General features: G+C 43.3%; 2 protein-coding genes across 5 annotated transcripts; one reads left to right on the forward strand and one right to left on the reverse strand.

Moving 5' to 3' along the window:
• Window positions 1-290: 290 nt before the first annotated feature.
• LOC120661744 (N-acetyl-D-glucosamine kinase-like) lies at window positions 291-2,896 on the forward strand. Of its 2 annotated transcripts, none has more exons than XM_039940678.1 (7): window positions 291-628; window positions 773-920; window positions 1,044-1,235; window positions 1,387-1,515; window positions 1,868-2,037; window positions 2,274-2,404; window positions 2,495-2,896. In XM_039940678.1, the coding sequence occupies exons 1-7, from the start codon at window positions 430-432 to the stop codon at window positions 2,564-2,566; spliced, it is 1,041 nt and encodes a 346-aa protein (XP_039796612.1). In that variant the 5' UTR covers window positions 291-429; the 3' UTR covers window positions 2,567-2,896. The 2 variants fall into 2 exon arrangements, with proteins under 2 accessions (XP_039796612.1, XP_039796603.1); XM_039940669.1 differs by having other exon boundaries at window positions 2,659-2,896.
• Window positions 2,897-3,259: 363 nt separating this feature from the next.
• On the reverse strand, window positions 3,260-9,387 carry LOC120661728 (WPP domain-associated protein-like). Of its 3 annotated transcripts, XR_005670032.1 has the most exons (7): window positions 9,042-9,382; window positions 5,964-7,909; window positions 5,553-5,679; window positions 4,969-5,070; window positions 4,650-4,747; window positions 3,695-3,878; window positions 3,260-3,608 (listed from the first exon to the last, which is right to left on the reverse strand). XR_005670032.1 is itself a non-coding variant. In XM_039940654.1 (6 exons), exons 1-5 carry the CDS (start codon window positions 9,057-9,059, stop codon window positions 4,664-4,666), a joined length of 2,277 nt encoding a protein of 758 aa, XP_039796588.1. In that variant the 5' UTR covers window positions 9,060-9,387; the 3' UTR covers window positions 3,260-3,878; window positions 4,650-4,663. The 3 variants fall into 3 exon arrangements, 1 of the variants encoding a protein (XP_039796588.1); XM_039940654.1 differs by having other exon boundaries at window positions 3,260-3,878; window positions 9,042-9,387; XR_005670036.1 differs by having other exon boundaries at window positions 3,302-3,878; window positions 5,553-5,674; window positions 9,042-9,356.
• Window positions 9,388-11,512: the final 2,125 nt, after the last annotated feature.

Genomic DNA, 11,512 nt, shown 5'->3' on the forward strand with positions numbered 1-11,512 from the left:
ATCATCAGCGCACGTATCCCGGACCGGCAGTAATACGGCTCAGCAGCCGTAGCCGTGAAGAAACAGAGACATTTCTCTTGCTCTCACCAAGCGGCCAGACAAGCAAACAAACGCAAAAAGGTTGGAACCGGAGAGGCCTCCGGCGAAACCAAGTAAACAACTCGGCCGTCGCGCCATTGACCGCGCGTGCGGACAACCGCCCTCCGAATTCCTCCGTCGTCTTCCTCCCCGTCCCTTTCGCCTCGACTAGACATCCCTAATACGTACATATATATGGAGCGAAGCTCACCTCAGCTGCAGACTAGGAGTTAGTGGCCGGAGAAGATTCCTCTTCCTCTTCTTCTTCGTCTTCCTCAGGGAGAAGCTCACCTCAGGCAGGGTGTCCTTCTCCTTCTAGTGTCCGCGGGAGTGGAGTGTTAGCTGATCAGGATGCAGCGGCACACGGGACGGGACATGTGGGACGCGGAGGAGTGCCAGAGCCCGCGCATGGGCAGCGTCATCCTCGGCGTCGACGGCGGCGCCAGCAACACCGTCTGCGTCTGCATCCCTGCCGCCATGCCCTTCAACGACCCGCTGCCTGTGCTCTCACGCACCGTCGCGGGATGCTCCAACCACAACTCCGTCGGAGGTAACAGCATCTGCACTCACCCAAGGATCGTATCCTGCACCGATGATCAATGATTGTGGTGATAAACCAGTGAGCAATTCGGTGGAAGTTTCTTTGCTGGTTAAAATAGGTTGCTGTTTCTTTTTTCTTGTTTCGATTGTTCAGAGGACAGAGCAAGGGAGACCCTGGAGAGAGTGATGTCGCAGGCGCTGCTCAAGGCACGCCGAAGACGATCAAACGTGTGCGCCGTCTGCTTGGCCGTAGCAGGCGTCAACCATCCAATCGATCAGCAGAGAATGCTGGATTGGCTCAGGTCTGTCCAGCTCCAGCATTTATGTGCAGTCTAACGAAGCTAATTCAGTCAGTTGTCAGCTGAAAACTGCAACCTTGCTTCAGTAGTAACTCTGAAACTGATTTGACCACACTTCTTTTCCAGGGAGATTTTCCCAAGCCATGTCAAGCTGTTTGTCGAGAACGACGCGGTGGCAGCATTAGCAAGTGGAACCATGGGCAAGCTCCACGGGTGCGTGCTGATCGCAGGGACAGGGACGATAGCTTATGGGTTCACCAGCGATGGCAGGGAAGCCCGAGCAGCAGGTGCAGGGCCGGTTCTAGGTGACTGGGGCAGGTTAGTCAAGAGGACTACGTTTTCTTATGCTTATGACAGTAACATTAATACAAGAGAACTGAGTTTGTGGAAGCTGATTCATAACTATCTACTCTGCGTGGCTGCTGCTGGTGAATTTGTTTAACCGGTTTATGTGGCATTTCATATGCAGTGGGTATGGGATTTCTGCACAGGCAATGACAGCGGTGGTCAGAGCTTATGATGGCAGGGGTCCTGAAACGGTGCTTACAAACAACATCCTTGATTTTCTTGGGCTGGCATCACCAGACGAATTGATAGGGTAATCCAATTCGGCTCAGTAGTTTATGATTTATTAGTTTCACTTCATGTGGAAAGTGCATACTTCACTAGCATAGTTTGTTCAGTAAATTGAAATGGGTCAACTTAAACACTGCCTGAATTACATCATCTACCTATGGGGTATTTTCAAAAGATGAATTAATAGGTTAATTTATTTTGACTACTTACTGGTCCTACTTTACGTAAAGAAGTATATTCATAAACAAGTGAGGTGATTCAGTGGCTTAGGTTTGGTCAAGTCAACAAGAACTTGTCAAGTTACAATAGTGTCTGTGTTGCCAATTAAGCATAAATGACAGCTTCTACTTACCTGTTCATTCTTCCAATGACAGATGGACATATGAAGACCAATCGTGGGCTCGGATTGCTGACCTTCTTCCAGTTGTGGTAGAATCTGCTGAGAGTGGTGATGAGGTGGCAAACAAGATCCTACACAATTCAGTTGGTGAACTAGCTTCCAGTGTCAAAGCTGTAGTGCAAAGGCTTGAACTTGGTGGTGAAGGTAACCCTATAATACTCTGATTATCTTCCTGGATACATGTATAAAAAGAATGCTTAGAGTTTTCTAAAGCATGTACAAAAAGAATGCTTAGAGTTTTCTAAAGCATAAAAAGAAGACTTTTGGGAAAGAAAGCATTGGTCACATGAAACTAAACAAGAGTAACCCTCAAAGTTGCATTTATCCATTTATGAGACTACTTCATAGAAGAAATTTCTTAATATGTTTCACCTTCGCAGATGGCAAACATCCATTTCCACTTGTTATGGTTGGCAAAGTCCTTGAGGCAAACAAGAGGTGGGACATTGGAAAAGAAGTGATAGATTGTGTTACAAAACATTACCCAGGTGCTTATCCAATACACCCTAAGGTGAGCATTGAATCTAAGAAACATTCTTCAGATTATGCAATCTTCAAAAAATAAGTAGCTGAACACTGGAAACAAATACCAAATATGTAGGAGAAGATTTTATTGACACGGGGAAGCAAAATTTGTGCTGTGTATATGGCTATATGCTTGAAAAGTACCTAATAAACACAGTTTACAAACTGACACATCTTCAGACCCTACTATGAAATTTCGTAAGTCAATATCCATGAACTCATATCTGATTGTACCTGCAGGTGGAGCCAGCAGTTGGTGCAGCATTATTAGCATGGAATGCTATAGCAAGCGAATTAGATGGCGATATTAGAAATGTTCAATAATGAAACTTTCTACACATTATTGTATATTATGTTAGCGTCAAACCTTCACCTAGCATTTTCCATTTGCTGTAACAGATTGCATGAAAAGGTTGTAACCTTGTCAAGATAAGAAAATTTTACCACGAAATCTGGTTTAATGGGAGTTTCTTTGACATATTAGGAGTGACAGAAAGAACATTATGTGCTTATGGGAGACTTTGCTCCAGTAAAATTTGGAAACTGTGATAGCAAGCATGCCCAGAAATATGATGCTCTAGAAGATAGCGATAAGCAAAGCAACTGCACTTACCACAATTTCAGTCATCTGCTGCTCATGCAAACAACCAAGCAATGAACATAGTAGCTATAGCAGTCAGCCATGAATACATCACTCAGATACTCACTTACTCAATCACCATGGAATTTCAATAATTTTTGAGAAATAAATGTAATTTATGTCATAATTTTGGATGAGGCCAGTTGAGATAACTCTGTATCCAAAATAAAAATTTATTGCCCTGGAAAAGTATTTGCTTCCTTGAAAAGTGAACAAATGTAGTACATAAATGAACAAATGTAGTACATAAGAATATCATATAGACGTTCATAAGACCATTAGTACAAATCAGGACTATAAAATTTATAATGAGAAAAAATAACTATAATCTAGTAAAGGTACCTTGAAGTAGTGAATGCTTACAATACAACTATAGCTTGTATAAGAGCGAAATCATTTCTATACATGCTGCTGACAAAATGGTATCACTCTTGAAGTTTATGAACTGAACTATCATAATTCGTACATTAGAAGGTGTATTCACTTCTATATACACCATATAGGACATGAATCTAACAAATCCTCAGCGGAGAGAGCAGTGAAGGTACAGCTGCATCCATTACCAAATGATGTTTAGACAAACACATTACTACAATTTAGAAATATATTGCAGTGCAATTGCCTTGACATTCATACCCTTAGGTTTCAAAATTCAGTGCAACTGACCACCTTAACTTCATTGTGGCTGCAGATTTGCAGGGTCCATTTGGCGATGGATCAATTTCGTAGTCTTGTGACAGTATGCTGTTCCTCCATTAGGAAATTAATACCTCTCTAGTGGTTCTTAAGCCACTCTCAACTAATTCTGGGCCTAAATTTTCTGTAAGAAACAAATGTTAATCAGCAGTAAGAACCACTCAACAGAATTTCATAAAAATAATCTGTTCTAAGAAAACATGAAAAACAAAGCATAGTATTGAAGATTGCTAGGGCGCAAGTCACATATCCACGTCCGTTTTGAGATCAATGCATATTCCTGATGGAGAAATCCAATAAGGAGATGATAACACAATGTGTACTAGGTGATTACGATTAATTCCTTTTGTTTTTGTCTAAGTTAGGTACTGATGGTGCGAGATGAATAAATAGAATCTAACATTATGATAAATTTTAGCAAAAGAAGAGTTACAGAGTATTAATGTGATAAGAAATATAGGAGTTAAAGTTAGCGCGCCCCACCTAGCCAACCCTACCATAAAACCCAGGTGTTATAGTGGGAGGGGTGGGGGCTTTTATCCTCAGTCCAACATTCCCCCTACTGCGTGCGAGCCGGGCGAGCCGTGGGGCTGTGCCACCTGTCCGGTCTCAGCACTTCGGTCTCAGCGAACGCAGCCAGGGAAATCGCGCAGCGGAAATGCGTGGCCGGGAGGGATCGAACCCAGGACCTCGGCTCTGATACCAAGTTAGCGCGCCCCACCTAGCCAATCCTACCATAAAACCCAGGTGTTATAGTGGGAGGGGTCGGGGCTTTTATCCTCAGTCCAACAGTTAACATCACAACAATTCACGGTCAATATTTAGCAATATCAGAAATCCAACGAATTACGATGGAGCCTTGCTTCTATGATTGTTAAACAAAATGCCAGCTTACCTAGCTTCTCCAAGTTATGTTGTATCTTGCAATTCCTCTTTTTGCCTGCTTCTTATACCTGCAACAAGCTTGCATGTCTTCAAGAAAGCATCCAGTAGCTGCATACACAGCATTAGTTATGAATTACCGTTCTGGCTATCAATGATTCATCGTAAGGGACCATGTACAAGCATTTTATTATGAACAGAAAATTCATATTTACAACTTTTTATAATAAAAAAAGACAATTCACATGTAAAGAAGCACCAGCTCAAGGTGTAGAATGATTAAGAACTAGGTAAGACAGGAAAAATTAACACTGGGAACTTGAGATAATTACCACAGGATGATGCTGGAAAACAGAAGAGTAGTGCTCGAGAGTTACATATATCTTTTGAACAAGGCTTAAGAGTGCATTGACCTTGTTTCCCAAAATATCTACCTGAGTAAAACAGAAAAAAAAACAGTTAAAGAGGTTGCAAAAAGGGATTTGGAAGTTGTAGTGTCAAATAGAAGCATACTCTAAAAACCTGTCACGAATAAATACTAAAGTAGAAGAGGTTCATATCAGTAGTGTCTCATTTGCATGCTACCAGAAATGTCTAATTTACAATATTTTCCTTGTCAATTTGTAATTTCCAAGCTCACTAAAAATATAAAGAACATTCACATTCTGAATAGACATCTATGAGAATTACTTTATAATGTGAACAAAATGTCTACGAGATAATAACAGTATGCAGTCCTGAGTCCTAACTCCTAAATGCAGTTGTTTGACACATAAATGATCATGAACCTTCAGTAAATACCCTTGAATGTTTGCATGCACCATTACAACAGAGAGAAATCATTTTTTCTGAACTGTAAGCAAAAAATTAAGAAGCGCGAAGAAATATATGATTTGAGCAGACTCAGAAAACACACCTCAGATTCTGCCTTTTGAAGCTCAGAACGTCTTGTGTCAATCATTTGCTTGTACCATAGACCTTTCTTTGTCAGTACAATGGCTTGTTGTACCATATGGTTGCATCTATCATTAAGGATTTCTGTCCTGAATTCAACAACTCTTATCAGTTTGTGCTTGCATCAATGGAATGGATTATTTCACAATGACTATGGACCATTATAGCTAAGAAATTTTATATTACAAATATACTCATAGCAAGTATTTTTACAAACATTATTTTGCATCCAATTTGCCACAAACAAAAGGTGCTGTTGGGTTCTAAAAAATCATTAAGCATACCACTCAATCATAGAAAAAAAAAGGACATGCTGAAATGTATCGATTTATGTTCAGGGAGAGATTGAGATTACGAAGATAGACGCACATACTTTTTCTCATTTCCTTTTATATCTTCTGACATTTTATGTTCAATCTCCACAAATTCTTTTGATAGATCCATGATTGATACCAGAATGCAATCTAGCTGCTCTTCTTGCTCTCTTTTACCTAGGATATCACTGTAATCTAACGTTTTTGTTTCAACTTCTTTTAAGGTGGTTGAGGCAACCTCTAAAGTCTGATTCAGCTTGATGAGCTCCTCATATGGCATATCCTGATCAGAAATCTCATATGGTCTTCGTGGTGCCACATGAGGCTCCATCTCAATATCACGAAGTATCATTTCCTCACTCTCTTCCTTGTTTAGATTTGGATCTTGCTTCTGGATAAAATGCTCCTTTTCTAGTGTTGACAGCTTTTCCTTTAGCTTTTGATTTTCTTCATTAGATAAACACAACGCCTTGTCCTTTTCTGAGAGTGCAGCTTCATATGAGGACAGTTTTACATGAAATTTTCGGGTAGTATCCTCCAAGATGTTCCTATGATTATCAACCAATTTTCTTATAACAGTTTGGTAAATTTCATCTCTGATAGTGCTTTCGACATAAAGATCCTCATACTCTTCTTCGCTGTTGTTGATTTGCCTCAAATGTTGTTTTTCTAGAGAATATTGAAGTGACATTTTCCTGCTGGCATCAGATATCTGGCGTGATAATTCCTGAGCATTCTTCGTCTTCTCGGCAAGCAAACACCGAAGATGCTGGTTGTCACGGTATAGTGAATCAATTCTACTATTCAATCTGCTTCTTTCATCAAGTGCATCACTAGTACTGCAGGTTGCAGGTGCTGCCACTCCATTGGACATGATTTGGTCAAATCTTGAAATGACCTCAGGGAGTTTCTTCCTTAGAGGCTCGAACTCGACATCATACTTAAGAGCCAACGACCATTTCTCTCGTTTGAATTTGAACAGCTCTTCTGTTTTCTCTTGCAGATCCAACTCATGCAGCCTTTTTAATTTGCTGATCTCAGATCTGAAGTAGTTAATCATTGCTTGTCTATTCATACCCTTCAGATGCCGGAAATCAGATTTTTCTGAAATAACTTCACTGGGACTTATAGATTTCTGTGTCGCAGAATTCTGGTTTTGCTCTGAGGAAGATAGAGAGTGATCCTGATGTGTTCTCTTTCTGAAAAAGCTTAATTTCCATTTGTCGCTCCAGCTACCCAAACTTTCATGCCTACAAAGGGGAATTTGGGGTTCCTCTTCTGAAGGTAATAGTATATCAGAAATAACAATCAGGTCTTCACGGATGGAAGCACACTGAGCCACAGTTTCCTGCCAGTTTTTCCTTAGACTCCTCACTATGGAACTTTGCTCATACAACTTCCTCTCTAGCTCGTCCTGAAGACCTCTAATGCAGTCTCCAATAATAATTCCAGTAACCTCTAACTGTAATTCATGTTCCCACTGAAGATCACGAATTGAAGCATTGACTAATGTGAGCATCTCTCTAATTTGTTGGAACACCAAAACCAGCAGCACCTTCAAGCTGTTGAACCCCTCATCTATCTCAGTTAGCTTACCAACATGGCAAGCTGTAGAGCATGAACCATTTGCATCATATTTATGGGTCAAGCTATAGCTTTTGAAGACCCTTATATCCTCAGTGAGCTTATTAAGCCGCTGATCAACTTCTACTTTCATCAAATCTAAGTACTCTGTATAAGTAACTTCAACATTTGCATCCAGAAGGTGTTGACGCAACCTTGCCACTACAGACGCAAATGGTTCAAAGCTGTTTGAAACATCAGATGGTTCAGTTGCGTCCTCGAACTCGATAAAACTGTTGTGAAGCTCTGAAGAAGAAATCCTAGAGTCAGGGAAAGGCCCATTGAACAAGGACATGCCACTCTGAGCAGTACACCATGATTGGTCGATGGTGGTTGGTCTAGTCAATCTACCAAGAAATGGATCCATTCTTTCATCCAGAACCTGCAGTATTTTTTGTATAAGAAAGATTAAGCAGCTGATGGGAAACTCAGAACGCCAATTAGTTGCTGCAGTAGGAATTTACAATTGATGCAAATAAACTCGATGGCTTTTATGAAAACAAGAGATGCTTAATTTCTAGGAAATGAGACTAGCAACTTAACCAAGCAAGTTTCTGTCTTGGTTAAAAGCTTAGTTACTGATAGTACAAATACAGTATATCTGCCAGAGGTAAATATGCAGGACACACGTATTCATCATGAACGCTATCCACTCAACAATGCTCAAAATGTCAAATGGGCTTAGGAAAATGTCGATGATAGAACGATGCCTCAAGCTGATCTTATTATCAAGATGCAGGTGTCAGATAGGCATGTTACCATATACTAAAGGTATTTAAACCAGAGGAAAAAGAAAGAAAGAAACCTCATCTATGCTACACTCTTCAGCAAAACACCCAAAATGTACAGCCCGATGCTGAATACATTAAGGGACGTACAACTCTAGTTGGTCGAAATTTCAAACGCGTCACTGTTCTCAAATTTATTAGCCGGTAGCATCCACCTTTTGGTTATCAAACACCAATTCAGTTACTACCCAGTAATAAAGTAGTAATAACGAAAAGCAGACGAGCTCTGGTGAAGGATGCGAAGTGGTAATAGCCAACAGCGACAGTAGCAGGACGGGAAGGGCAGTACGATTGGCAACTATTCCATTCCCCTCTGCGCTCAGCCACACCAACAGCCAGCCAGTTGCGGTAAAAATGTGCCCGAGTTACCAACGGCAGTGAACTGCTGGACACTGCAAGGTGATCACTAAGCAGACAGCAGAGCAATTCAGCAACCACCACCCTGCCCTGCTCGCCTCCCGCACCAAAAGCAGAGCACGCATGAAGCCACTGGGTTTGCCGTTCGCGCATCCACTTGGATTCCCCCAAACCGGCAAAAACCCAAGCAAAAACACCCTCGAAGCGTCCCAAACTGCAGCCACGAACCACGCCCACGCCAGTCACCATCGAACAACCCAATTCGAGCCGCACCCGCCAATTCGAGCATGCAACCCCAAAGCCTCAGAACGGCAGAATCACCCGTGCAAAACCCGAGCGCACGAGCTCTGGGGCGCCGGAGACACTTACAGGCTGGATCCGTGCCATTGGCAGGAGCCGGAGCGGCGGCCGCTTCAGCAACCCCTACGCCGCGGGGGCGCGGGGTTTTTGAGCCAGCCGTTTCCCCCAGGAGGAGCCCTCCGCGGGTGGTGGTGACCGGCGCTGCCCCCCACGCTAGGGCTTTGGGATAACGGCCGCAGGCCCGCGGCGGGAGGGGTGGGGTGGTGGTGGATCGGAGCCCGGCCGTCGCGAATTGGTGTGGATTTGAGCGGCGATCGCGACGAGGATTCGCGAGGAAGACGACGACGCGGCCGCTCGCTCTCTCACTCGCGGCCAAAGCTGCCGAGAGAGGAACAGACAACCAGAGGAACGGGCCGGGTAAAAATGGCATCGGCCCGGGCGCGGAGTAGCGGGCCGGCCACGTAGGCGGCTGGTAGGTGGGCCCGGAGGAGCATGGGCCCGCGAGGCGGTGGGGTTGGTTGGGAAGACGGGACGTGGGAGTAAGATTTCCCTTTCTTCCTTCTCACCGTACAGGAAAATCCCTTTTTTTCAATTTCAACATATATAAAAAAGTGCTCCAACAAATTAATTTTTCCCTTTTCTATATGAAAAAGGAGATGTGATGTCTCCCTTTTCTATTGAGGATTGAGAAAAAATCAAGGAAAAAAAAAGATGGAAAATCAATCTGTTGGAGTAGTTTTTTCAACATCAATCTCCTATATTAAGAAAAAGTGAAAAAAAGAAAAAAAAAGATCAATCTATTTAAGTTGCTCTAACGGGCGATGGGCACGGGACGGGGAGGCGGGGCCCGCGCGTTGGCGGTAGTGGGAGCGCGTGGGGCGCTGAGCGGGACGGCGCAGTGGGGTGCGGGAGTGAGGGGGCGCCTCGAGATGCGTGCGGGACTTGAGGGTGGCCGTCGGATCGGTTGGGGCGGGGGCTGCTGCAGTAGTAGCCACCGAGTCCGGGCTTTCCCGCCGGGACAAGTGGACAGCTGGTTTGCGTCCGTCCCATGGCTATGCTTGCTTGGCATTTTAAGTTTTTCCCCTCTCCAAAAATGACGAGATAAAATTTTGAAAAGATAAAAATGCCAAGAACTGACACAGCAATATTTGAGACCTGGTGTTCACGTCTATCTCCAATGTAATAAACTTTGTCTATTTTTGTACCCCCTAAAACTACTATCTGCTATTATATCCGGCTAGTTGAGAGCTGAAATCAATGAAATATTAGGTGGGGAGCCTCCCCCCCCCACCCCCACCCCAGTCGACCTTCAAAAAGAAAAAAAAGATTAAAAAAAACAGCTTCAAGAGCTTCAAACTTCATAGCAAAATGTTCGTGTGGGAACGGAGCTGATGAACACAGATCTCAGCTACCACACCACTTGGCAAGCAAGCTGAGAGCAGAAGCATGGGAGTACGTTTAATTTGAGGGGCCATGACGCCATGGCGTCACTGACGATACGGGACTTGGGATCTGATTCGTTTTAGCTATTCTAGTAGCAGCGGATCACTAGATCTAGAGGCTTTGGCACTTAGCACGTTCGCGTAGGCTGATTGAACTGTCCTAGCAGAACAGATGTGACAGGAAGCAAACCACGTGACGGCTTTAATTGCCCAAAACTAACAGAATGTACGCGTTATTTTTGTCATCAGGTGAGAGGTAAAACTTCAGTCACAAGAGATTCTTCAAAGTCGCAAATGTTAGATCTACTAAATTCCTTGGTGAGATGGAAGAGATACTTCAAAGTCGCACATGTTAGATCTACTAAATTCCTTGGTGAGATGAACAGGAACGAACATTTGAAAGAAGTAACTTCAGCGGTGATGTTCACAAGATTTGCTTGAAAATGCCAGCAGACGCAGGTCGCCAATATATTTGTTTACTACCCCAAAACCTGAAACCTGTTGCAAGATTGGCTGCACTTGTAACTGGACAGAGCCTTTACAAATCATGGAGACCACGAGATGTGTAAAGCACCAGGTGAAATCACCTCTTCTTTTTGTCACATCTCCATCGCTGCATCCCAACTTCAGCTGCATGTCGTCCATAACAGCAGCGGGAAAAGGTGATGGAAAGGCCGGGAGTTCGCTGAACGTTTCCCCTTTTCCCTTATGTTTACCTGAAACTGCTGCTGGTGATCTGGGAAGGACCAGACACGCAACCATAAAATAAAGGAGGCAATCATGCAGGAATGTAGGACCATAAGACTAGCATTTGTGTGATATTAATTATTCAACAGAATAAAGCGAGGCCCAGTGGAGATGAGAGCCTTTGCTTCTCTGAAAAAACAATTCTGTCCTCTGATGTGGGGGGTGGGGGGTGGGGGCAAAGTTGACTGGGCCAGGATAGTTAATAGACCATAATGGATAGTAGTACAGTTCAATAATGCATAAGAGGTGGACAGTCAAAATATGCATACAGCATCGAGAGATACCCTTGAAAATAGCTTAATAACCGATGCGAAATGAGCAAGAAAAGCTGGTACTGGTAGTGCTCTTCAA

This window comes from Panicum virgatum, chromosome 2K (genome assembly GCF_016808335.1).
Source record: "Panicum virgatum strain AP13 chromosome 2K, P.virgatum_v5, whole genome shotgun sequence".
Taxonomy (NCBI): domain Eukaryota; kingdom Viridiplantae; phylum Streptophyta; class Magnoliopsida; order Poales; family Poaceae; genus Panicum; species Panicum virgatum.

Excerpts from the sequence above, each read along its gene's own strand:
- LOC120661744 (XM_039940669.1), top strand. The coding sequence starts at position 430 with ATGCAGCGGCACACGGGACGGGACATGTGGGACGCGGAGGAGTGCCAG. Across the intron at positions 1,236-1,386 it reads GTTCTAGGTGACTGGGGCAG|TGGGTATGGGATTTCTGCAC; the intron begins GTTAGTCAAGAG and ends TTTCATATGCAG. Across the intron at positions 1,516-1,867 it reads TCACCAGACGAATTGATAGG|ATGGACATATGAAGACCAAT; the intron begins GTAATCCAATTC and ends TTCCAATGACAG.
- LOC120661728 (XM_039940654.1), bottom strand. Across the intron at positions 5,680-5,963 it reads ATAAAAGGAAATGAGAAAAA|GACAGAAATCCTTAATGATA; the intron begins GTATGTGCGTCT and ends TGTTGAATTCAG. Across the intron at positions 5,071-5,552 it reads TTCAAAAGGCAGAATCTGAG|GTAGATATTTTGGGAAACAA; the intron begins GTGTGTTTTCTG and ends TGTTTTACTCAG.